Source organism: Drosophila mauritiana, chromosome 2L (assembly GCF_004382145.1).
Source record: "Drosophila mauritiana strain mau12 chromosome 2L, ASM438214v1, whole genome shotgun sequence".
NCBI lineage: Eukaryota > Metazoa > Arthropoda > Insecta > Diptera > Drosophilidae > Drosophila > Drosophila mauritiana.
This window is the reverse complement of record NC_046667.1, coordinates 15,497,262-15,523,466: the sequence shown is the minus strand read 5'-3', so window position 1 is coordinate 15,523,466 and position 26,205 is coordinate 15,497,262. Positions and strand designations below refer to the sequence as shown.

General features: G+C 41.1%; 4 protein-coding genes across 5 annotated transcripts in view; 2 read left to right on the top strand and 2 right to left on the bottom strand.

Annotated features, from left to right (window-relative positions):
- The window catches only part of LOC117144382, a 57,329-nt gene that overhangs the window by 29,034 nt on the left and 2,090 nt on the right, over nt 1–26,205 (top strand). Inside the window, exon 3 of the mRNA XM_033309518.1 lies at nt 25,237–25,448. Within this exon, the coding sequence (XP_033165409.1) occupies nt 25,237–25,448 (212 nt within the window). The remainder of the gene's footprint in view (nt 1–25,236; nt 25,449–26,205) is intronic.
- On the bottom strand, nt 6,708–9,044 carry LOC117144354. 2 transcript variants are annotated; one of them, XM_033309481.1, is made up of 3 exons: nt 8,823–9,044; nt 7,741–8,761; nt 6,708–7,530 (listed from the first exon to the last, which is right to left on the bottom strand). In XM_033309481.1, the coding sequence occupies exons 1-3, from the start codon at nt 9,030–9,032 to the stop codon at nt 6,794–6,796; spliced, it is 1,968 nt and encodes a 655-aa protein (XP_033165372.1). In that variant the 5' UTR covers nt 9,033–9,044; the 3' UTR covers nt 6,708–6,793. The 2 variants fall into 2 exon arrangements, with proteins under 2 accessions (XP_033165372.1, XP_033165364.1); XM_033309473.1 differs by having other exon boundaries at nt 6,709–8,761.
- On the bottom strand, nt 14,625–15,333 carry LOC117144403. The gene is made up of 2 exons (XM_033309542.1): nt 15,225–15,333; nt 14,625–15,113 (listed from the first exon to the last, which is right to left on the bottom strand). Exons 1-2 carry the CDS (start codon nt 15,295–15,297, stop codon nt 14,878–14,880), a joined length of 309 nt encoding a protein of 102 aa, XP_033165433.1. The 5' UTR covers nt 15,298–15,333; the 3' UTR covers nt 14,625–14,877.
- Nucleotides 18,121–19,270, top strand: LOC117144392 (phenoloxidase-activating factor 2-like). Its single transcript, XM_033309531.1, has 2 exons — nt 18,121–18,345; nt 18,471–19,270. Exons 1-2 carry the CDS (start codon nt 18,172–18,174, stop codon nt 19,230–19,232), a joined length of 936 nt encoding a protein of 311 aa, XP_033165422.1. The 5' UTR covers nt 18,121–18,171; the 3' UTR covers nt 19,233–19,270.

Genomic DNA, 26,205 nt, shown 5'->3' with positions numbered 1-26,205 from the left:
GACCCACTCATAATTTCGTGTTGCATACTTTCGCGCTACAATTGACAGCATTTGCGTGGCTGTCTGTTTGTGCGTGATGACGCCTTCAAGTGTTTGGCAAACTTGGCGAAATGTTGCTGAAAACTTATTTCGATTTAACATGAGAAACTTTGACGCGCTACACGAATTTCGGCGTGTCCCTTCGAAGAAAAATAATGACTGATCATCCGAGAGCTGATTGAATTTTGTGTCAATATCCGGTGGAAATTTCATTAAAGGAATAATTAATTGCTAAATAGATAATCGAATAGTGAAAGGTTAGCATATACCAATAATAGCACTTAATTAGAACATAATTATTAAATTGTGATTTTATAGTTTGGCTAATAAATATCAAATTAAAATAATATATTTGATGTTGGCATTGCCACAAAAGTTAAGCGAAGAGATACATTTAAAGTGGCCAGGTGAATATATCCGGATCGAACATTGAGTTTCACATCTTTTAACTTATTTTTGCCTTTTTTATTTCGCTTTCGTTGTTGTCTACCTTCAATTCTGCTTTCACATATTTCTGTTTGCCCTTTTTTCGCAGCTTATTCAAATTAAGTCAATTTTGGTTAAATTTCCGTTCACTTCGCCTTGTCTTTCGTGGCATTTCCTTTTTGTGGACCTGCCGTTGGCGCAATGGGAGCTCCTTTGGGCTGGCCTTAATCCTGGCCAAGAGCACCGGCCACATCAGCCGCAACAGCAGCAAGAGCGGAATGTGTCGGCCCAGAAAGCCAATTTAAAAATGCCAACAATGATTTATGCCGCCACCTTCCTTCGCCTTTCGCTCCTTTTTTGCCCAACTGAGGGACACACGTGGTATGCAATAATTTAAATAGCCGCTTCATTCGGCTTTAACTTATGCAATTAACCCATATACTTAACCCCATGCTGCCCGGTTGCGTTGTGACTAATAAACCTAAATGACTTAATGTCCCGCTCACATCCTTTTTGCCAACTTGCGTGCCTTTAAAGGTCGTGTTATCCGCAAAAGCAATAACAGCAATTGCGCCATGTAGAGCCTCACTTAAGCTAGTGCTAACGTCTCTATTTGGATTTTAACCGCTGGAAGTTCCCGGCAAAAAGTCATTGACTTCCGGTCTGGTTAGTGCTGCTAGTGTTAGTGCGTCTGTGAGTGTGTGTGTTTTAACAACATTTGCTGCAAAAGGCGCAATTAAAGAACACGACCCACGGACACGACAACAACAAAGTGCAGCTACATAAATGACAATAACAAGGAAATAACATGGCGAGGGGAAAAGGAAAAATTGTAGAGTAAGTGAGCATAGAATACCCTTGCTAAAAGTATACTAAAAGTAATACACTGATATGGCCAAAATTATTCACTGCCTGTGAATTGCGATTCAAAGTTATAGTAACAATTTCCACGAAACTTATACTAGATAAACTACATTGAACTTAAATAATCGAGAAGGGAAATTTTTTATTTATAAGGTCATTTATTTTGGTTAAATCCAATATACACTTACCTAAAAATCGGTCTAACAAAATATTAGTAACCGTTGTTTTTTAACACTCCAGGGCAAGTCCAAATCCATGTGCTTGCCGATGAACTCTTTTAGCGGCAATAGAAAACATCAGCGACAACAATGACGACTCGACAGCAGCCAGGACTCGTGATGTTGGCCCTGCGGACGTAGTTCCTTGTTGGTGGTTGGTTGCTAGCTGGTGGTTGCCGTTGGATGGGTGGTTGAGTGGCAGTTGCGAAATGCCATTATAAGCATATGTGTCGGGTCTAGGAAGTTCTGTGCAGGAAGAGAGGGAGGGGTACCTACTGCTCCTGAAGTGCGCGGTGCGAGCCAGCTCCCTGCTAGGCAAATGTGTGTAATATTACGGGTAATGTATTCAGTTCTCCCTCTTATGGATACTATCTTGATTCCTGATCCCAAACAGGGCCGCCTGACAAGTGGGAAACTCAATGTGGGCCCCTGTGCCCACAGATGGTTTAATGGTAGAAGCCTCTTCTCGCCCTCTATCCCTTTAATTGCATTCGCCAGAATTTGTTTGTATTTTGATAACTATTTTGCCGCAGACACATGGTAAACAATTGCTGGCTGGCCGAAAATTCAGCAACTGCAGTTGGTTTCATGGGTGTTTGTTTTCCTTCAGGTGCCAACGGCATGATTAAAAATGGTTAGCCTAAAATATTCCATCACGCTGTGTAACTGTGGAATATTTTCACAGCGGTGTCTGCAATATTTTGCAAATGTTGTGCTAGGCATTCCAAATATAAACGCATGTCGAATATTTACATCTGGAAAATAGTCGTTTATATAATACTGACTGACTGAATTTTATTGTGGCTGGAGGGTTACATTGGCTAAAATATATCATAGTTCAAAGCTAGATATGTTACTTTAAAAGGAAGGTATTTCGTAATTAAACAAATATATAATCTTCATTTGAGGAGGCCATCAAGACTTAAATTACCTAAATACACACTTAAAAACCGAAAAGCAGAATTTTTGACAGCTCCCCTACTAATTTCACACAATACATCTGACACCGTAACCAGTCGGTTAATTAATTACACATAATTAATAAACTTAAGCAATCTTGTGCGGCACTTTACAAATAAATCACTCGTCTCAAAGTGCCGCCTCGCAAATTTAATTACACTTTCATCAGCTAATCACACAATTTGCACCGCCACCCAAGAAGGGCTTTAAGAAGCCATCGCTAAGACACAAGCGGCAACACTCGTAAAAGATGCCATAAATTTGCCCAGGATACGTCACTTGCTCCGGCTTCACTTTGCACTTGATGGGAGACAGGTCCCCCAGATCCCCCAGATACACGTCCTCCGCCCCGCGTGGCATCCAATTATAACTCACGCCAGACGTGATAAATCAATAAAAGTGTCCTGGGCAGGAGTCCTGGGGGTGTTTACCCGCCTGATGGCTTCCCTTGTCGATGTAAATATGCCAAAAAAGGGAAGCATTATGTGACATAAAGTCTGGCTCAAGATTAATCTTCGGCTTATTGCAAAGTGCGCAGGATGATCCAGAGTGAAGTAGTGTAGGTTGTGTCTCAACTTCGAGATAAGTTGTGGTGCTGTAATAACATTACTATCGACAAGAATGGCTATAATATTTAGTTCTATTTTGGATATTATTTATTAATTGTGATCGAAAATTTTTTGTTTGAATACGTGTTGGCTGCATCTTTAGTTTAATATTGATATGATTTGATATGATATAGCGTCAAGGAATTATTATTATATTGAGAGTTTGCTAACAAAACATTATAATTAAGTGTTGATTCGATTTTATAGTTAAATTGTTTTTCTTTTGTTAATATATTGAACAAGCTAAAATTAAATTTATCTCCTAATACCAAGTATCCCACTTTCTGCTTTTTCGTTTTAGGTAATTGATTTCAAAACAATATTAATTTCTGCCCTCTCGTGTGTCGAGACTCGCTTGAGTAAGTACGAGTCATATATCACACATTTGAGTAGATGCCGGCGAGAGAGAAGGCAAACAACTACTAAATAATTGTTAATGTATTACGAATAATTTATGGCACTATTTCATAAAAAGCAATAATTTTTCAATATCAAACCGAGCGGCAATCCCATGGCAGGGTTGCCAGGACGTTGCACAGTTGCAGCTGAAGGATCCCGAAGCTTCCCCCTTTGGATGCTGCTGCCTTCGTAATAAGCTTGATAAATAATAAAATAGCATCGGGAAGGCAGGAACGGAACCGGGGCCGGAATGGGAGCTGCAAAGTGAAATTTATCATTTTTCATAGCTGCAAGCTGCACTTTTCTTGAAACATTTCACTCAGCACTGGAGCGAGAAACGGCAGGGCCACCATTACATATTTTCGGACTTAGACTCCTTAGATGTCAGCATGCTGGTGTTGCTTTTTCGGCTGGGCCACTGGCAAATGTTTGCGAGCAAAGATTAATTGATTCCACTTGGCTGCATCTAGAGTGTCCCTGCCGCTGGTAACTCTCACCAGCCGGAGAACGAAGAATGGTCCTGGGGATCGGTTGGGGTCGATGAGCGAAAAACCGGTTTGGTTTGGGATCTGGCTCGGCCATGATTACCCTCGACTTGTCTTAACTTTGACTAAGAATTCCGCGTGATTTATGATTGAATTATTTTCAATGGCCCCTCTTTCTTAGATGTTTCCAAAGAATAACTTATATATATTGTATTCATTACAATTCTTTCTTATTTGCTGATTTTAACGAACATAAAAACCGTAAAAAACCTCATTTTATGTTGTGCTTTTGAGATTATTTTCTAGAAAAGGTGGGATTTCAAATAATCTGATGTGTCACAGCGATGCCGACAAGTAACTTCTCGATTTTTAAATAACTTGCTGAAAAATGATACATTTTACTTAAAGACATCTTGATTGATGTGAGCACACGAACAGCTTAGTATGAGTTGCTAATGCTCCACATGATTAAAACTTTATAAATTTTCACTACTGCAGTTAACTGCAGTACAAATGGCGGGAGAAAAGAAAACTTTGCCAGAACTTGTCACGAGTGCCAGTTACTAGGCAACTTTATGCTCGGGTTGAAGGTTTCTTTGCATTTGCCGGGAGGTGGCTAGAAGTTGTTCCGGAGATGTGGTTCAGTTTAATGTTTGACAGCCCCACGATCACCGCCATCCGCACCACCCGGCACCACTCGATTCTGTTGCGGTTTCAAAAAGGTCCCTGGCTTGTCAGCCATTTTGAAGTGACAAATATATTTAATTGCTTGCAAAAGTTTGCAGCGCAAAAGTTTGCGATTATTTTCGTTTCTCTTCTATTTTTTCGGAGTTCACGGATGCATGCGTGAAGTGGACGTTTTTATAATTGTTTATAATTACTTTTTCATTTGCAGCCTTAATGAATTTTTCGGCACTTCGGTTCTGCACAATATATTTGCTTGTAATTTATATATTCACATATTTTTTGCACGTCCAAAGTCCATCGTCATAAGTTCTGCAAACGAGTTTCTGCTGAACTAACATATCATGTGCTTCGGGACTCCTTTATGTTCTATTTATCTTCAGAAACACAAACCGTACTGCGTTCCCAGCTGAATGATTATAATTTAATTTCAATTAATTCGTAATGTTTAACTTTAGCCGGGAAAGGAAATAAATGCAAATACAATTTCCAAGACTTTTTGCGCACGCAAACATGAACAATATTATTCAGCAATTATATATTTTTTCTTATCTTGCAACATGCACAGTAATGCATATATATGAAGAAAAGAGATTATTTTAATTTCAATTAAGCTTAACAGGACAGTGAAAGTTGGTGTTTAAATTGTATAATACTTTTTTATTTATGCAAAATATTTTTTTTTTTAAGTTTAGAATGCTAGTAGTAGAATGCTAGTCTAGTACAATTCTTATTCACCTCGTAAACTTGTAATAGGGTTTGTCTCCTTTAATCCGGGTTCATTAGCCTAAAGCATTTTTTTTAAATGAATCACTCCCATTCAAATTATAAACATAAATTTCGCAGAAATATTGCGCTTACGAGGTGCCGTAAAAAATACCGCATAAAAGTGAAATATTAAGCTTTTTACCGAACCACTAAAAGTAATTCCATGTCTGAGCTGAGCTCAGTTGATGTTAAACAGTAAACCAGAAGTTATGACTGTGACATATTAAGCAAAAAAAAAATATAGCGGCAAAACAAATACATAAATTTCGTATTAATGCATTTTTTATGCAAAATAATAATGAAGTCTGAACTATCCGATGGACCAAGTTGGAGGGCAAAAAGCGCAGTAAACTCCTTATCGAGGCCAATCGGAATGCCATTTTCACTGGCCCACTCCCGGATTCGCATGCAGACTCGGATTCTGATTCAGTGTTCCTTTGATGTTGCTGCGTGGAGAGGCAAACAAAGGTTTTCCACCCCCGGAAATGGTTCCAGTTGGGAGGTGTTTATGGGATTATGGAGGGCCTGATGATGATGTCACCGGAGCCGGCATCACCTTTTGCCATTTGACTGTTTGTCAACACTAATCTGCTGCTGCACAAGCACCAGTACATATACACACTCCCGCAGAGGAAATCGAACTCCTGCTGCGACAACACAATCAATGTAGAAATCGACAAGGATCCGCCTCTGCCCACTCGGCATTTGAGCCGGAAATCAAAATAAACAACAGCAAATCAGTCAAACAAACAAATAAACAAGAAGCGAACTCTGGCTAAAAGCAATAGGGCCACAATGTGTTCCACATTCGACGTTCGCCTCTCAGTGCCATGTAACTATAGTAAGCCTCCATTTTGGGCCAGTTTTTGTGCGTTGTTTCTGCGAAATTGGTTGTATTTGGTGGGCGGCAATTTGGGGCCAGCTTGCTTCGTAATAAACTCCAGCCAAACTCGGGCACAATTAGCCGGATTTTGGGTGGGCCACAGAATCAATAGGATGATAGTGTGTCAAGCTGCTGATGGCCTAACTTGATGTTAGCTAATAATCTAGCTTTATAATCTAGATTTATAATGCGTAATGCAAGCAGGAACTAAAAACGCAGATGGCTACCACTAAACAAAAAATTAGATTGCCTGACCTAAAGGCAGTTTATAAAATTAATCAACAAATCATGCTTATACTGTGTTTCTCCGCTTTTAACATTTAAAAAAAGCACAATTTAAATGACAGATAATAAAAAAATCAATTATAATCACTTATATAGTAATCTTAATGCTTTAGATTTATATTTTTATTACATGTTTATAGATTAGTAGCTCTATGATAAAATTATAAAACTACGTTAGTACTTTTCTATTACCAATTTTATAGGTGCACTCGGAGTGGTGGTTGTGGATGCAAAATCACTAAGGCTAATAACATTATCCTTATTGGGATTTTCGAGAGGAAACGCTCCCAATTCATTTTTTGCTCTGTCGCCAAGATTGTAATTATAATGATTATCGATATTATTTCCTTGCATTCCGGCACCGGTTGCACCAAATGTGGGCGGTCCGATTTCAGGATTTGGATCATACCTATTGCCACTGTTTCCTTGGCCTACATTTTGAATATTTCCTCCGATTTGAAGAGGTCCTTGAAGTCCATTGGCATAATTTTCTTGGCCTACATGTGGAATGAATTCTCCAGCTTGATTCGGTTTTTGGACTCCATATAAATCATATCCAAGACCGCCAAATACATTGCCTGCATTCGGAATAGGTTTTCCGACTGGAACTGCCCCGATTTCCGGATTTGGATCATATCTATTGCCACTGATTCCTTGGCCTACATTTGAAATATTTCCTCCGATTTGAAGAGGTCCTTGATGTCCATTGGCTCCATTTCCTTGAAATACCGGTGGAAATTGATTAAGTTTTTCGATTCCATTAAAATCATATCCAAGACCGCCAGATGGATTGACTTTATTCGGAATAGGTTTTCCGACTGAAACTGCTCCGATTTCCGTATTTGGATCATATCTATTGCCACTGTTTCCTTGGCCTTCATTTGGAACATTTCCTCCGATTTGAAGAGGTCCTTGAAGTCCACCATTTCCTTGGAATACATGTGGAAATTGATTAAGTTTTTCGATTCCATTTAAATCATATCCAAGACCGCCAGATGGATTGCCTTCATTCGGAATAGGTTTTCCTACTGAAACTGCTCCGATTTCCGTATTTGGATCATATCTATTGCCACTGTTTCCTTGGCCTTCATTTGGAACATTTCCTCCGATTTGAAGAGGTCCTTGAAGTCCATTGGCACCATTTTGGATTCCATTTGAATCATATACAAATCCGCCAGATACGGTGCCATCATTTGGAATAAATTCTCCGACTGAAACTGGTCCTTCGAAAGAATTTCCTGGGCCCATACCTGGAATATATCCAACACCACCAACAGAAACAAGTGATTGGCCTACATTTCCGAACGGGGGAGAATAGTGTACTGCATTCGCTTGGATATTATAATCAATCCAGCGTCGAATTTGGGAAACATCAGTGTAGGCAGCAGGAAGTGGCTCTCCACATCCGAATCCAAAGTTTACGATACCCACCAGTTCGTACCGGTTGGGATCGCTTTGTAGTGGGCAGGCAAGTGGGGCACCTCCATCGCCTTTGCACGAATCCTTGCCAGGTTCTCCGCCGGCACATATCAGGCTGTTATCGAGAATAAAGTCTTTGCCGTAGGGTCCTTGCAGTTGCTTTTGACACACTGATCTGTCCACCAATGGCACATCGATCTTTTTCAGGACATTCATGTAACTGTTGTCCAAGGCTGTTTTTTTGCCCCAGCCACTGACGATGCAGCGGTTATGGATAAATTTCCGATTCGGCGGCGGCAAACAAATGAGATTTATGTGGTGGTCTAGTTTTAGCGGTCTAGCGAGGAACAAAAGGGCCGCATTATTGGCACCATTCTCGACACCGAGATTGGCATGTCGTACGATCTTCCTGATCGCAACATCCTCATGTGCTCTCTGCTCGGTGACGCTATTAAAGTCCCATTCTCCAGCCCTCACCATAAGGTAGGTCTCAGGAACTTCGTAGGTCTTCGTGGAAGATGTAAGCACCACATCCCGCGTAATTAGGGAGCCACCGCCTATCGGTAGATGGCTTCTGGAATCAAGCAGAGCCACCATCCATGGCAGTTCGCCGTCCTGTGCGACGTCCATCGGGTTAGTTATTGTGAATCCCAATCCCTGACGGTTCGCATGGCCACAGTCAGCAGGTAGCGGTTGATTGTCGACCTGTACTGGAAATTGTAACTGCAAAGACAATAAACTGTCAAAAAAGAACATTCAAGTGATAGCTCTCGATTAGCATTACTATTTCCGTTTTCGGGCAGCAGGTCTGCCCAGATTCACATCCGTCATTGCCGTTAATTAGTCCTCTATACTGTATGATTGGCCTTCCCGTTTCGGTACCAATACGGCAACGGTTTCGCTGTACGCACTCCTTCGCCATAGACCCGCCACAGAAAAGGGCCTGGCTCCGAGAGATTCCCAGAAGCAAGAGGAGAATGGAAAGGCGATCCATTGTAAACGCTTGTCTTTGATACACTGTTGTTTGCGATTAAGCGGTCAACATATTGTATTGCCAGCGAACTTTAATTCAATTTATACCCGTTACTCGTGGACTAAAAGGGTACACTAGGTTCGTTGAAGAGTATGTAACACGCAGAAGGAAGCGTTTCCGACCGCATAAAGTATGTCCGTCTTTCCGTGTGTCCGTATGAACGCCTCGATCTCAGAAACTGTAAAAGCTAGAATGTAACGATTGTTTTGTTATTTTTTAAATTTTGAAACACACCTTTTGAAAATTTTTATTTTTATTATTATTATTTTTTAATTTACCAGCTGAATAACAGGTATCTGATAGTCGAGGCAATCCACTATAGCACTCTCTCTTGTTCGTATTGTGATTTGATAAGGCTTCTTCGAATTTCTTGCCGCCGATAACGAATTAAGATGAAGCATGTCGTGTATATTTACTTATATACTTATAGTGCATTAAAACACTTAAGCTTACCAAGAACATTAAATTTAATCATATATGCGAAAGCTAGCTCTTTTATATGTTTATATTTATATTTTTATATATATTGTATTTCTTTGAATCTGTCAACTCATACAACAAATAGTATGGAAAAAATAGGAAAAACCATGCATTTATTCTTTAAGTAGATCGAACATAGGTTGGCTCTAATAACACCAATTTGGGGGCATTTATAAATACGTTACCATATATTGGTTTGCTGGGTCGCATTCTCTTCATTAATTACGTCAAGCTGGTTCGCCCCCTTAACATCTCATTAATTTACAAAATTTCCCGTAATTTCCATTTCATTCAGCGCTCAACCACAAACTCACCAGCCATCTGCCGCAGTGCAAACGCATTACAAATTATTTTTATTCAATTTTCGCGCAACGACATCAAAGGGCGGCAAGCGGAAAGCATCAGCGAGTGCAGAACTCGACTTGACTTCGTGTAATACAATTTTCACCTTTTCCGTCATTTTCCCATACACCAGCTACCAAATGCTTTTCTCGTTCTTTTTTTAAGGAGAATTATATTTTTACATAATTTAACGTAAGGAGCGGAGTTTCACTCCAGTTCGCCATTCCTTTACGACGGTTCTGGTAATTCCCGGATCTGGATGATGTTGTGCGGCAGCCATTGCATTGACCACTAAAAGTTTGCCATTAAAGGCCATGAAATTGTCCCATTTTTCAGACGGATCCTGGTCAGGCACAAGTACGGCAAAGTGGCACTTGAGTGGTGGCACTTTGAATGGGCCACACAGCCCAGGTTCACCCTTTTCGCCCGCTCTTCATCACAGCCTGGCTTTTCCCCCACCTCCTCTCCTTGCTCACTTTGAGTGTAAATTATGTTGTAAATACGATTTTTTAGCTGGCAAAATGTCTTCGTCATCAAGTGGTTTGCTCAAGGGTCCCCTGTTCCCACCCTCTTCGAATGGACCAAATGGTGTAAAAGCAGCGCTCCTCCGGCGAAAGGTTGCTAAGTGGAAGTAGGTGCTTTGGGTAAATGTGCGAAAATATTGTTTATTTCAGGGCGCAAAGATGGGGAAACGCAGATTGGGCTCCTGTGATGAAATTGTTCGCCTAGAAAATATATTACAGCTGGATAAGGTGGCTTTAGTAAGCTTTGAAAAACATTATATTAGGCGTTCGGCTCCAATCACTTGCTCTACACATTTATTTGGAATATCCCTCAACAAATGCGTCACACTTTCAATGGAATATATAGACACTTATGAAGAGGCATGAGACATTAAAGTCAGATTACTCTTGCTGATAACTCAGATCGGCTGAACCTATATCGAACACATACCATATTTATTTTCTTTATTTATTCTTTTATTTATTTTCTCTAGAGATAACCTGTGAGTGTGCGGCTTACCTTAACTCTACTCTGTTCGTTTGATATTCAATTCCCAAGCTTGCCATAATTCTCCAGAACATTTGCATAAATACTGAGCGAAAGATTATCAATAGCCCCATGGCAATCGGCGAAATCCTTGCGGCCGTATTTAAACTCAAATGCGGCATAATAAGCCAGTTTAAAATCCCAGACCGCAGGAAAGACAGGATTGGATTGGCCAGCGAATGGGTGAGACTGCTCCCGGCCAAAATGTGAAACTGAAGCCAAAGCTGGCTGGCCTCCGACGGAAAATCATTACCAGAAATGTCCTGCAGCGTCATTTGTAAGCGCCTTTGGCACTCTGCCCTCTGACAATGAGACAGGACGACGGCTTTGAACAAAAAGGGAAACAGGAGAGGCAGCCGCTGGGCAGCAGGAGACACTTAAGTCTAATGGTTTTGTCAGCTGCGCCATCCTTGGCAACTCACTCCTCCCTGAAATCCTTCGCAACGATATCGCAGCCACTCACAGCAGTGGAATCCGCTCCAAAACGAACTGCCGCTGCACGCATACAAATTGACAATTTTATTAGCACATAAATTAGTAAAAATAATCAATAAGCAATGTGCCAAAAAGCAGTCGACAGAAAGAGAGACGTATTCCAATGTAACTCAATGCGAATGGAAAATACTCTATTTCAGATAATCATGATTTCGCATTTTCTATAAAGTTATAAAGGAATATAAGCCACATGTTTTTAAACAATGAAAAGAGATAAATGCCCATTTTACTATAAGAAATCGAAGCATTTCTTTATTCAGTTAACATAAAAGCCACCATGGCTTCTTTGAAAGAACCAAAGGAAAGGGAAGCTAATGCTCAAAATTGGAATTCGTGGCTGGCTGGAATAAATTCCATTTGCTGGCTGTATTTATGCTGTGTCCCCGCAACCTCTGGGCTTCGATGGGAAAGTGGAATGCCAGCAATTGCAATTACCATGCCGATGCCAGAACCAAACGGATACCAAACGGGGATCAATACCAAAACCCAAGCCAGGACCCGTATCGTGATGGTAATAATGGCCAAGACGGGAATATTGGTCAATTAGCAGTGGGTCAGCTTCAGACTTGTGCAACAATATAGGCAACTTGGGATGCCGGCTGATTCGCAATTCTCCGCTTGTATTTCTCCTTTTGCTTCGACTTGGCTAATTGCTTAATTCACGAACACTTTCGCACTGCATACTTTTCGGTGTCCAGTGGGTGGTTTGCAGAGCAGTTTTCCCACCCAGTTTTTTAACTATTTTGCGCCAAAAAAGTTGCCCGACTGGCGCGAAACGATGATGATGACGATGATAGTGATGATTCTGCCGCTGTTGCTTTTTCTCCCCGAGTTGTTTGTTGTTGAGCGCTAATTAACTAGATTTTCAAAGGGAAAACCGTTTGCTAATTTGAAAACGAAATAGTTTCCCGGCCCCTCCGGCGTCGTTTTCAAATGAAAAGTTATGAAACATGCAGTGATGGTGGATGTGGTCATGGGAGATTTAACGCCAGTTGCGCTATTGAATACAACTTTTCCACCAGTCGAGAAAACCGTCTAACTCTGATCATTAGCGGGCAGAATGAAACAGGAGATAATAAGCTTCTAAACAGTAAAATTGAGTCCAGTAAAATTATTAATAAAAAATTTATAAAATACTTTGTATAATAAAAAGCACTATAAATATCAAGGGAGACCTATGTATATTATGCCAAAGATTTTATACATGTCATTTACCATAGATTCTACTGGGGACTTTAATAACCCTAATATTTTAATTACCTCATTTTCGTTAGAGTTCCAATCCTCTTTAAGTTTCCTAATATATCCTTTAAACATTTCCCCCGACTGCAGGCCTTCATTGAATGTAAATTTTTTCCGAATGGCGCTATGCCAAAAAAGAATAAAACAGCAGACGAAGTGGAAGTGCGCCACTTAAATGGGGGAAATGAAATACAAGGAGACGAGCAGCGGAAGTGGGCCAAATGGGGAGGGGATCAAAGATGAGGTATCGGTGATCTAGAGAACGTATTCCAAGGGCGGGTCGCACAATTCGCTGTGACACTTAACTGAAATTAGAACGTGATTAGATTTCATTTAAGCATTAAGCGCAACTGACAGCCAGCATGACAGCAGGGAGCTTCCCTGGCAAGGATATGGGTATGGTTCTCAACATTCTCGGCTGGGAAATGATGTTTTGGGCTGGCAAATTTATTGACAATTAGTTGGCTAGTGGGAGTGGGCTTGCTGGGGTGGGTGATAGTGCGTTAAAGGGAGTGGCAGGTCAACACGGGATAGCGAACATTAATTATAACGTGCATAATTAACAAATCTGGCAATCAGCGAAGTAGAGGCTTAAACTTTAGCACAAGCGGAGAGCCCAATAATCGTTTGGACTGAGCCGGAGCCAAGGACGAATCCTGGAAATCGGGGTGCCTTGGCCATTGAGGCAGCGCTAATGAAAGCACTGCCGGCAGAAATTGGTTTACGGGCTGTTCACGCAAGTAGAAGTTATTAGTTGAGCCCTTGACTCCCGGCTTTCCCCTCCGGTTACTTCCACTTTCCGGGCTAATTTGCGGTATTAATGACAGCAAACGGAAAGGGCGGTTCCTCGAATAGCCCCATAATTGGTAAAGCAATGCCATATCTCTATCGTTAATGCAATCGCGATAATCTTAGGAAAGCAACCTTGGTCCAAATATCTTTAACACTCAGGATGAGAGGCTGCGTGAAGTAAAGTAGGTTCAGGCTAGTTCCTAAGTATGCTCTATTGCTTACTAATATAATCTTTAATAATATACTAATAATTGTAAGGGAATATGTTTAATTATCGCTTTTAAGTTTTATGCAAATCTCTATAGGTAGATTAACATAGCAGCATTTGTTTGCTCATCATAATCAACTTGTTCCAATCTGATGGGTCTGCGCCACTAAGGAAGCCATCATGGAAACTCCAACGAACTGCCTCACCTGGCACACATCCACACACATACATACATATATATTTTGCACCTGCCCGAGGGTGAAAAGCATACACACGATTGCACAACAACACAATGGCAACTTTATCGCTAGCAAGCTAAACAAATACAAATAGATTAGTTCAAAAGTTCAGGGCGTTGTTCGAACGTTTGGATGCCAAAAGTCAAATTGTGTCAACTGTTGGGGCGGCGAGAAAAGACTGGCAAAAGGGCGGAAAACATGTCAAGGCCTTTTCGACATGTGGGTGGTTCGACAAGCTAAACAAATTGAATGCGAGCCGGCAGATTGACGGCTGGACCTGCAACTCGGACCGGCTTATTGAAAGGCGGTGTTTGGGAAATGGGAATCGGAATGGGGGTCAAAGGTGAGCCACACAGACCACATTTGAATTGCAAACCAGTCAGCTCGATGGTGACACCTTCCGTATAAATCCACAGATATGTGCTAACTAAAGATCTTCGTTCGAGTGGAAAATTAAAATCCTGATCAGAGACTGCGAGAACTATTCCCATACCACCTACTACTCCCTTCTGTGTATTTCTTCAATTACTTTGCATAAATACCAGGGAAACGACAACCTAATTAGCTTTTAGACACGGCTTCATTTCATTAGGCAAATGGTCCCGGGTGTATAATTTTAATACGCAATTACTGGCGTTTCAATGACACTCAATGATGCCTGATAACAGACACCATTATCACCCCCACCATTACAAAACCAAGAGCTAGGAGCAATAAATTTAATCCGCAGGCTTAGGTTACCTTGACTGTTGCTCAGTGGCAAGGCTTTAAACATTTGACAATTTATGCGAAAATTATGTGCGAATCGGAGTGGTGTTACCAGGGTGACTTAAGAGGAAAAGCGAGAGATCTCTTTATTGCGAACGGTTTCCGCCCAGCCCGCCATTAATCAATTGGTTTGGTTGTCATGCCGTCGAATCTCAAAGTTCCCTCCAAATATCCCACTCCTCTTGGAGTCCTACTTGTTCAGCATCCTCGATTTCGTAGAAGATTTGCATGGGGCAGACAAAGTTGTAGAATTGCCGCAGTACGAAGAACACGGACTCGAACATGATGTCCCGCTTCCGGAAAAGGAGCTCAGGGCGCAGATTGGACAGACGCCTAGGTAGTGACAGTGCAGTAGGCTCGACGCACTGGACTGGTGGAGTGGACACAAGGGTGGAGTGCCTAGGTATAAGAAAGCCTTGCCAAGCGCTGTTGGAGAAAAGTATTTCATTAAAAGCTTATTCCATCTGCTTTAAATTGAATAGCCTCAAAAATATTTGGATGAGATCGACCGGGCGCCTTAATTGTATCATTACTCACCACGTGCAAGCTTTCGAAGTGCTTGTTTAATTGGGTCGAGCGGCTGGTGTTTCTTTTGATACTTCAATTTCATTTTTCGAGTTGTGTTTCAAACGGAGGACCGAGCGGAAAAGCGTAGCCTGCTCCTTTGAAATGTCTCACCCCACCACTTCTGTATCCTAATTGGCACCGCCAGCGACCTAAAACCCACAAGCAGCCACCACGAGGCCTCAATTGCACTTTGTGGTTGGCTTGGCGGTGCGGCTTTCACTTCGCTTTGAAATCGCCAGTGTAATGTCATTAAATCTATTGACCTGAGCCAAATTGTTCGAATCCAAATTAAAGTCGAGCGAAATTGAACATTCATTAAGATTGAGGTGTTTAATAATTATGTAAAATTCTGAGGATCTTGAATAAAAGAAAAAACTTAATTTGTAACATAAAATTAGCATCTTACATATATTTAAAAGCAACAACACCGTTTCATACATTTTAAAAGTGATAAAATGCACCTAATTTAACTATTTAAATCCCTTTGCTTGTAGGCTGTATGATTTTTTTGTCGCTTTATTTACCACTCTTAATTGCTGAAACGCATTATTAATCCTCTTACAACATTATACCGTCATTTCGGTTGCACAACTCGAACTGATGGTTAAGCCCTCTTCACTGAAACATTTTTTGCAGACGATAATTACCAAAATGATCTGCCAGGACACGCGCAAACACACAGCAGTTATGCGTTTGAAAAAGTTTCAGTTGGTGGAAAGCTGAGAGCAAAAAATGTTGAATTAAATGCAGCATACATTTTGGCCGAATGCAAAATATCCCCCTGCTGCTGAACAAACACATTTAAAATGCAATCAATTGGGCGCCCAAGCGACGCGGGCGTATCGCAAAATGGAATTTAATTGTGGCCGCATTTATTTATTAATTGATTTTCCTCCTTGTTCCGGGCAACAAATTAATAAAGTTTTTTAGAAGCAAATTTCAGCTCAAAACTTTCATTTCATTTATAGGATTAACGCTTAAAAATATATGTATTATATTTTAAATTATCTTTGCACTCTTTACTGTTTAGACATTGAGTATCTTTTAATCGGGAGCTTTCAAGAGGGCTATCTGTGCTTTTCGATATTCGTCTTAGATGACCGCCCTCAGCTCCAGATGGGCAATTTGCCAGGAGCATTATTATCTGTCCATCCCGAGGACATTAAGCCGGTGCTCGTTCATTAACCAATAAAGCTCGCTGGATAATTGCAATTACCATTAACTGCTCTCATGGCTTACGAGCCCAATCCTCTCGAGCTTGACAAGCGGCAAGAAAACTTCCACGCTTCCTGGCTTCAATTCGAAAGGCCATCACTTCATCATTCGCCCCGTATCCTCTCCCAACCAACCGCACACTTTAACAATTATTGCCGACCACACGTGGACATGGACAAGGATCTGGACATGGACATGGACACAGATACGGATAAGGAGTCGTAGTCCGAGCTTGTAATGTGCTCAATTTTTCGCATTTTGCACATCCGTCGGCCGGAACGTAGCCCAGGCGAAAGCGGGTTCAAATGGCCACCTGCCAGCTGTAATAATATTAAACAATATATATAAATCACTCAGCTGTCCGGCGCACACAGCGGCAGGAGCACAAGGATCCGAAAAGGAGTGACAGGGAGGGGCTTCATAAAAATTTACCGCCATAATGCTTATTTTAAAAGTCAATATGTTCGGTGCCTGTTATTTTAACACCCGGCGTGTCCAGGTGTCCTGGTCGCATCCGCTTGCGAAAAGTACGAGACAGGCGACAGGATCCGGAAAAGCTAAAGGAAGAGCAGCGGCAGGAGCAAAGTGACAGTGGCCAACGTCACAGCCCACAACACACAACATAAACATAAAGTGAAAAGCCGGGCGAGAAAGGAGCAGGCTGTCGGGAAATAAGTTGGAAGGTCCCAGGACTCCTGGCCCTGTTTCCCCTTGCTTTCAATTTTTATTTTTACCCCCCTTTTTTTTTTTTGTTTGCGGCCATCTAAAGCCAAGCGTCACATGTCGCCAGGATGAAAGGGAGCGGCAGCTTGTTGTTCATACCCTGGCCTGTCGTCCGTTTATGTGACGTGATTATGTGCAAAAGTTGCAACAGGCAGCAGGACCAACCCGTCTGACACCGTGTAAAGTAGCCCTCGAGCAATGCGGATGTCGAGGACAGGCTGGCGGGTGAGGACGAAGACGAGGTTGAGGTTGAGGGCAACTGACGGTAGTGTCTCACCTTCGCCGACTTCGAGCTGCAGGCTCGTTCGGCTTACACGTGATTTTTGCAGAAATATCGTGGGAGAGTCGAGATGCCAGAGACGGCTGCCAACTTATTCAACTTTATTTTAAGCAGCAAAACTGGCTGCATTTATAAATTCAATAAAATAAGGAATCACTTCACTTACAAACACGCATTGAATAGACATTGAATTTAAATTTGTTTGAAACGGTTCTTATCTGGGCTAAGTGTATGCGCGTTCTCACAGTGTTAACATCTGAGAAAACCATGAAAGCTAGCGAGCTTCGAACGGTGCCTATATACCCTTTCTGTTAATATGTGTTCAGAAAAACAGGAAGAACAAAATTGAGAGCAGCTTTATGAGACATTTTTAAGCAGATAGCTTTCAAGCTAAAAGAGTAGATTCGGTGGGAACGGACGGAAAGACGATTTTCTCAAGAATTCGTTAGTTTTCTTTTCGTGTACAAAGAAAATGGATTTTATCTTATAGAGCGAAAAACCAGTCCATTTGATATTAAATTTCGTGTTGTGGACGACAACTCCTTAGCTGTCCCTCGCAACGAATTACCCGCCCGAAAGCTGTATAATAACCTGATTGTGCGTTAATAAAAACTTGCACACTGATTTAACTCAGTTTGCTGGCAGCATCCGACTTGCACAGTTGGAAAAAAGTAATCTCAAGACTCACGGCCGCCGATCATGAGAACCACATTCTACCCAGAATTTATTAAATGTATTTTAATTTCGACTCTTGCGATTTGTACGATTGCTTTGCCCCAGGAAGAAGATTATGAAAGTGACGATGATGGAGACCTGGGTCTGGGACCACCTGAAAACATAGCAGAGCGAACCACATCTGGGCCAGAAAAAAAAGTAAGCACGTGAAAATCCGAGGCATTGCAACTTTTTCAAAATACCATATCTCTTTTAAAAATTGCTTACGTCAAAAGAAAATCTAATAATAATTTAAAAAACCCAAAACAAATGTGTTTATTTAGGACAAATTTTTGAGTCTGAGTGGGTCTAATACGTGCGGCATGCGTTCAATGGGTCAGGAGGTTTTTCCCATCAACAAAACTTTCCAAACACAATTCGGTGAGAATCCCTGGATGGCGGCCATTTATGCCGATGGGATATATGTAGCCGCAGCCACTTTGATTCGAAACGATGTGGTGATCACTGCTGCGTATCCGATTGAGAATACACCGCAGGGTCAAATTTCTGTGGAAGCTGGCGATTGGGATCGACTGAGAACGGTGGAGAGGAAACCGCACCACAGCCGTTGTGTTAGTAACATCGTCTTCCATGAGCAGCTGGCCCTCATCTTCCTGGATGCACCGTTCTTTGGCACACATATTGCTTCCATATGCATGCCTCTTCCGGAGTCTGTTTTCATCGAAGACGCCTGCCGGACCATTGGGTGGGGACAACCCTCCTCCAGTTCAGCCTCCTCCGACCAATCGGATATCCTGTGGTTCAGAAACTACGCCGTCATGACTCACGAGGATTGTCTCGCTGAAGTACCACCAGGTTCGTATTCAGATACGAATGTTCTTTGCGGCGCTGATTTGTTCAACGAGTTCAGTCCCCACAATGTTGGAGGAGGACTTTTCTGCTTTGTTGGGCGATACGTCCTGGCCGGACTCGCATTATCGGGCAAGGACTGGAAACCAGATACTAGACCCGCTCGATTTCTTAATATTTCTCCATTTGTGCCCTGGATCAAAAATGAATTTGTTTTAAGAAACTTAACTCTTTAAAATATTTTTCCATATTTTTAAAAATTTTTGTTTAGGAACTAAGCTAATCAATTATATATATATATATAATATAAATGCCTAAAGAACAATCTCAAGTAATAATAATTTATTTATAATAAAAAAGCCATGAATACTAAAATTGCAGAATTTTGCCTTTACTTTAATTAAAACGCAAACAATTAATAAGCGCTAGCTTAGTGGGAACCGAAACAAAAACATAAGCGGCTGGTCACGATCGATCCACAATCACATGCTTATCACTTCCAGCTTTTGCTGAGTTCTCGGAACTGATGACGCATAACTTTTACTGAAAAAAAGCGAAACAGCGACGAGAACGAGAACGTGAAATTCAATTCGTTGACCGGGTGCCTATTTTGCTTTTTCGGTGCAACAGAATGCTATTTCAATGTGCTGGTCGCCTGTTCTATTAGCAAACTATTTAAAATGTTTTAAACTTTTCCATCCGAATTGTTGTTAAATTTTGATATAAACAAAATAAAAACATTTACACCCATGGCCGACCGGTACTTACTTGTTTATGATCGAGGCAACGGAGCGTATGCGTTATATGGACAAACGCACGTGTGTACGAAGAGCGTACTAAATTGCCCTTTTGTTGTTGCTCTCCTCGTCTTATGCCGTCCCTCTCACAACCACTGGGGGACTACGGCGTAACGGTGAATCCGTAAGCTTCTAGGAAATACGGTATTATTTTGTACTAATTCGAATAGGCGAGCAGCGTTTAAAAGCATGGCGACGTCTACCCACTGATAAGTGGCATTATGACTGAACCCACACACGCTCACCACCGACATACACTCGTATATATACAGATATGGGTTTGTGTTCAGATAATGATTATGTGCGCACGTGTATTGAAATATATGTATTTATATATATGTATTCGTCTGTTTGCTTTTTATACCTATGGTGGGGGTCTGGCACTGGGGTAATTTGCTTATTGGCACTCTCACAAAGCTTTAGACTAATTTGCCTAAACACATAAGCACTGAAAGAAACTTAACGTAACCTTGACATTGTAGACATAACACTAATTGACCATAACATATACATTTATTTATGAAATGTATGAAATTTTTAGAAGATATCTGTCGGCTATACTGTGAAAAAGCTAACACAAAAAAAAACAAGATTTCAATTTATTTAAAAAAAATATTTTTGTATATTAGTTAGTTTAAGTCTTATACATGCATTACGCATGCATGCTTTTATCGAGCTTATTATTATTAGGAATAAGTTATATTACACAGTTTTCAGTTGTGCCTTTTAGGAGAAGAACAAATTGCATTCGTCGCTTTAAAGCTTAATTTTGTTTGAATTCTTAACTAATTGTTTTCTCCAAGTGCACAGTAAAAATCAAATTTATCCATAACGTAAGTACTTCCACCAGATCACTGAACGCCTGGGATTTTGGATAAATGGTCAGCGTGGAAGAGCGGCGATACAAACGGAAAGTGTTTTCCTAGGCTCCCCGGATACAAAATGTATCTGAAGCTATTGCACAATGGCTGTTGTGGGAACTTGGGAATTCTAGGGCTAGTGACGACATCATTCTCGATCTCTTTCCAGCTGTGTGTGTCATAGCTTATGAGCGGGTTCTCGGCCCCTCCGCTGCGGCCCCTCTGCTCCATAGCTCGGTTACACAAGTCAAATTCAACCTTGGCACTTATCCACTCGAGTGGAGCGTGCGAGATGCATTCGACAAACGGCTTTCAAATGGTTTCTGGTCGCTTGGTATGAAAAGTTTATAATTTCGTATTTAACAAAAAAATAATGTTTTTTCGCGTGAGGGGTGTGCGATCATTAAAGTTTATAAACATTTCCAGCGCCGCTCTTGCTTTTCGAGCGTTTTCTATGGAAAACGACAAGCTACAAGTTAATGATGTTTAGCAGCTGAGATGAAGTCATGCATTTTACGGCTCAGAGTAACAATTTGTTGCTCGACAAATATAATACTAAGTTCACTACCATGCCATAAGTTACAGGAAAACTTCGATATAATTAGCACAATACTTAGTCATTGGATCGAAAATACAAAAAATTTGGTTTGAAAAAACTAAATATATTTAATTATACAATGAAATTAAGTTATATTTAGGGGAAATATAATACTTGTTTTTTCAAGAAGCAAACAATTAAAATTAAAGTGAGCTAACCGTTATTTATAAAACTGTATTTTACTGAATTTTAAATAAATTAAATAAGTAAAATAATTGTAAATTTAATTTGCTGAGAAAGTGAGAATATATTTTCTTCCTTATCGAGTGCGTACTGTGAAACTGATTGCAGAGGCAATCAAAAGTGTAAGTGTGTCAGCGGTCTCTCTGCCGCTGAACACGAGCAACTTGTCTCCCTCTCTTATTCCACTCACCCTCTCACTCACACTTGCTTTGTTCGTCGTTCGCTCGCTGTTTCTGTCACACCACCAACTGCCGTCTCTCTTACTCACCCACCACCGGGGCGGTCAACGATCTCCGAAATTTGGAGCCCGGGTTCGTTGACCCGTCGAAAAAGAAAGCACCACTTCTACAGCGTCACGCGTTGAGTTCTCTGATCGCCTGGTAGGCGCAACAGGCGTCTGATTTTTCTTTCAATCGTCGATCGGTGGGTGCCAGTGGTTTTGGCGGTGCTGCTGGGGCTGGTGGGGCCCTCGATGGGTCAGGGACGGGCCCTGAACGTGACACCGTTGGCGGCCACTCAACTTGGAGCGTTGAACCTTGGGCCAACCGAGGTCAGCGAACGCGCCCAAAAAAGTGGGTCAGCGAAGAGCATCCAACGCGCAGCCGTCCGGATGAAATTCACTTTCGTTTTTTATGTAGAAATCGATAGCCGGCTTTGCTCGACGACCAGGCGAACAGACAGCGCTAGTCAACGAAACGTATCTGAATCCCCACTGCGTTCGTATCTGCGAATGTATCTGTATCTGCCACGCACAGTGGACGCAATCAATGAAAAAAATGCGCAATCGATGAGGGAGTTTTATAGAACTAAATCTCGAAGTATTATAATATCTCCGAGATCTTTAAAAACTTGATATATCTACACATCACATATCCGTATCTGTAAACCTTGTTTTGTTGTTTTTTACCATTTCAAACATCCGTACAAATTTATACAATTATATTTACACATATGAATGACACTGTGCGTCGGCGGATGAGTTTGTTGGGCTCTGTGCCACCACCGCCTTCACTTTCGCTTTCAAATCATGATCGATAATATAGGGGCAGCGAGTAACAGGCCAACATAATGCCAAGTGGCTCGCACTTCAGTTCCAGTTGGCCGTTCGCTTCTGGTGGCCTCGTTTTCCAGTCGCGCTGGCTTTTTGGTTTCTCTGTGTTTTGTTGTTTTTATTTGTGTCAAAACTTAAACAATGATTGTGCAGTGGGAGGGGCGACGTGTAAGCGACGTCCGGAGCAGGTCGCTCGTAATGCTGGTTTTAATGCAGCACTCAAGTGGCAAATCGGTCTGGAGCAGCGACGAGGGATTTCGTGAAATCAGATGCAAGCAACATGGACTTTAAGATTGAGAATATTGCTTTTGATAAGAGGAAAAATAATCTGTAAGACGAACATTTTTTGCAAGTACTTAACGATACAATAAATACATGCGCAAGGATTATAATGAGCTGGACAACTGAGGATACATCGTAGCTAATTGTGAGTGAGGCAGCATCTGATTAAAAATTTTCCCCCACATAGCGGCAAAGTAGGCAATGTTCTTTTCGAGAAGCTGAGAGCTTGGTTTTCATCCTTGAGTCCATTTTTGTTCACTTAAAGCTGCTATTCAGGAGATAATGGCACCTGAACTAGAGCTAGATTAGAAACACTGCTATACTATTCATAGTTCATAATTATTTCTACGTGTCAGCACAACAAACTCAACATTAATTATTATTAATTATTATGATAACCTTCTAGACTATCTTATCCATTCTTGGGCCCTTTAAGGTTTTATGGGCTCCTTTCCGATCCATTTGCAGTTGTTATTGTTTCTTTTTGGTTTTTTCCAAGCCGATGTCCGCTTCAGGTTTTCCAAGGTTTTCCAGTTCGATCGAGACGACGAGCCCAAGGTTTCCTTAAGTTAAATACGTGTGCCGCCAAGTTGGCAGCAGCGTTGTTGGCCCTCTTCTGTTGGCCTGGCCAAAATAGAACAGCAACGGTTTCTAAATAGTCTTCCTATGGTCGTTCGCTCTCATTACCCCGTCTCAAAAGGTACCCTTCTCACCATTCGGCAAAACAAATAGTGCTCTGTTTACGCAAATTTGTGCTGGCCAACAAACGGCGGCCGGCTAGAAAAGCCGGCAATATGGATGAGATTAGTTTTTTCGTACTATTTCGATCCGGCGTTCAGCGTTGGAAAAAAGCAGCTGCCAAGCACACGGGGCAGCATGAAATTTTTATGCTGATATGAAAACAACAAAACGAAACGACAACGCGCTCCGTACGCAGCCAGTGCCATTAAAATCAACGTGAAACAACAATTAGTATTCAAGGTTAACCAGAAACGAACCGCGAACAGTCGACGACGAGCTCAGTTGCCAACTGGGGACAAGCAATTGTTTAAACAGACCCCCTCGTTGGACCTCTAGAAACCGGTTACTGTGTCTTTTTTTTCCATTTACTATTAACAATTTATAAATAGCTTAGGAACAAACAAGTCCTGGTTACTGACCACTTGCCTCCTAGAGGATTGGATATGTTGAGCAAGGTTTCAGTATAACAAAAAAAAAACTTTAAAAATATATATATATATTTATAATTAAAAGCAAGTTATAAATGTAAAGTATATGCAAGAATTTAGTTTATTTATTTGTAAAAACTAATAATTAAACAGATTCCTATCCAACCTCCTATGCTCGTTTATCAAGTGGTAGTATTGAGATACAAATGCCATCACCGGAGAGATACTTTTCACTTGAGATACCAAAGCATCAGATACGCACCCATAAACTACCACTTACTCGGAACTCACATCTGTTATAATATGCTCACAGCCACAAAATCTTTGCTTCTTTCCCGGATGTCAATGAACTTTGCTAGCTGCCCAGCAACCTTTGACAGTGGGCTCCACCTGAAGATTCTGGGCACCTGGTCGCCTGCCCCAACTCGATTTCCTACATGGCAGACTTCACTTGCTCGTCATCGATGGTTGTAAAAGAAAAAAACCGAGCCCCTTTATGATTTACGGCTCTCTCGGGGAGGGTCAGCCCCTTCTGAAGCATTCACTTTCGGTTTTAAATTTTCTAGGAAGCTTTTTATAATTTCGAACAGGCGAACAGCTTGAGGCAGTGGTTCCAACTGCTGATCGCACAATTGTATTTTATAATCAATTTTTTGAGGGCGACTCTTCCGGTTGTCTCTTTCACACGCGCGGGCTATTCGTATAACGGAGAGTTTATTTGTTTTTGGCCTTTTTTGGGGGTTTCATGGTCGGTGACCTACTTTTTATTCCACGCAGCAGAGGTGCGGTACACAGCGCAAAAAATAAATATAATCTTTAAGCAGTAAAATAATATGAAAATAAAAATAATTAAAAAATAAATGTATGTTTAATATACCAATATAGGACAATTATTTATAGGATTTTTTCATGTTTTTTTAAATTATGTAAGTCTCAAATAACCTTAACATGCTTTTTCACGATTCTTATTCAAGGTGCTAAATATTTTATTATACTCTTAATGTTTTTCTTACACTTAAAGATATCATAATAAATTACCAGCTGTGAAGGTGTAATAAGAGTGTGTTTTATATAAATGTTTAAAGTTTGTTTATTTTTGGGCTTATTTCCCATGATTTACCCCTTGGTGAGGAGCAGTTTAAGTTGCTGCCGTACGCGTGGAATCCCGTGTAATCCACTGGGGGATCATAATTAAGCCACAATAACTTGTCATATTTAAGCCTCTCCCGGCTGCTACTGTTCAGCGCACTCCGAGTTCATGGTAACAACTCATTACAACGCTCCCGTCCTCTTTTTCCAGGTCTCACTGTGGGTCTGCGGAACGTCAACGTTCGCATACCGTCCGCCGTTAAGCGTGGCGATAATGCGCTCTTAATCTGCAATTATGACATCGAGAACGACACGCTCTACACGGTGAAATGGTATCGGGGCAGACGGGAGTTCTACCGCTATACGCCCAAGGAAAATCCGGCCTGGAAGATATTCACCAAAACGAACGAAATCGATGTCGAGGTGAGTGCAGAGATGTCAACTAAGTGGCTATTTTAAAAGGCTACAATTTTAATGTTAACTAACATGAAAAACTAAAATAAAATATATAAATTTAAAATTGCGCATAATTTTAAATTATATAAAAATAATATTAAAAACAAGTAAAAAGTCTGCATTTAAAATTTGTTATAAATGTTGAAAATATAACATGCGAAAGCTTTTACTGAGACAGATTGGTCAAAACAGGATGTTACAAAGGCGAATTGTGAGCTTTTCGTTTTTCTGCGTTTTTTGGTTGTCGTATTCTGATTAAAATGCTTAAATGGCTATTAATAGCCAAGTTGGCAACACTCGCTTAGTGCTGTGATATGATGATGACGGGCTTTATTGAAACTGAAAGACAGACACGGAGGGGCAAAGCAACGAAGGCAAAAAGTTGCCAATGTAAATTGCTTTAAATAACTGAAGGCAAAGTGCTGCTGATGGGCTTCTTTGTTGCTGCTGCTGTTGCAGTTGCAATGTTGTTGTTGATGCTGCTGCTGCGAGCTTGCTGCGAGGTTGCTGATGGTATTAACGACAGCAGCAGTTGCAGCAGGGGGCATTGCAAACAATCGACCTGTTTTCGATGTTCATGTGTGCATCCATGTTGGTTTTATGCATGTTAAAAAGTTTTAATTAACAATTTTGACTTCCCATTTGCTGCGCTCTCATTGTTGACTTTAGCTGACATTTCGATATTAAAACGGGAGAATGAACAAAAACCGCATGAAATAAAAAG

Bases quoted from the DNA above. Each gene is read 5' to 3' on its own strand.
- LOC117144354 (XM_033309473.1), bottom strand. From the start codon at position 9,032: ATGGATCGCCTTTCCATTCTCCTCTTGCTTCTGGGAATCTCTCGGAGC. The intron at 8,762-8,822 runs GTAATGCTAATC...TTGTCTTTGCAG, and splicing joins GCTGCCCGAAAACGGAAATA to TTACAATTTCCAGTACAGGT.
- LOC117144403 (XM_033309542.1), bottom strand. From the start codon at position 15,297: ATGAAATTGAAGTATCAAAAGAAACACCAGCCGCTCGACCCAATTAAA. The intron at 15,114-15,224 runs GTGAGTAATGAT...TTTCTCCAACAG, and splicing joins ACTTCGAAAGCTTGCACGTG to CGCTTGGCAAGGCTTTCTTA.
- LOC117144392 (XM_033309531.1), top strand. From the start codon at position 18,172: ATGAGAACCACATTCTACCCAGAATTTATTAAATGTATTTTAATTTCG. The intron at 18,346-18,470 runs GTAAGCACGTGA...GTGTTTATTTAG, and splicing joins CATCTGGGCCAGAAAAAAAA to GACAAATTTTTGAGTCTGAG.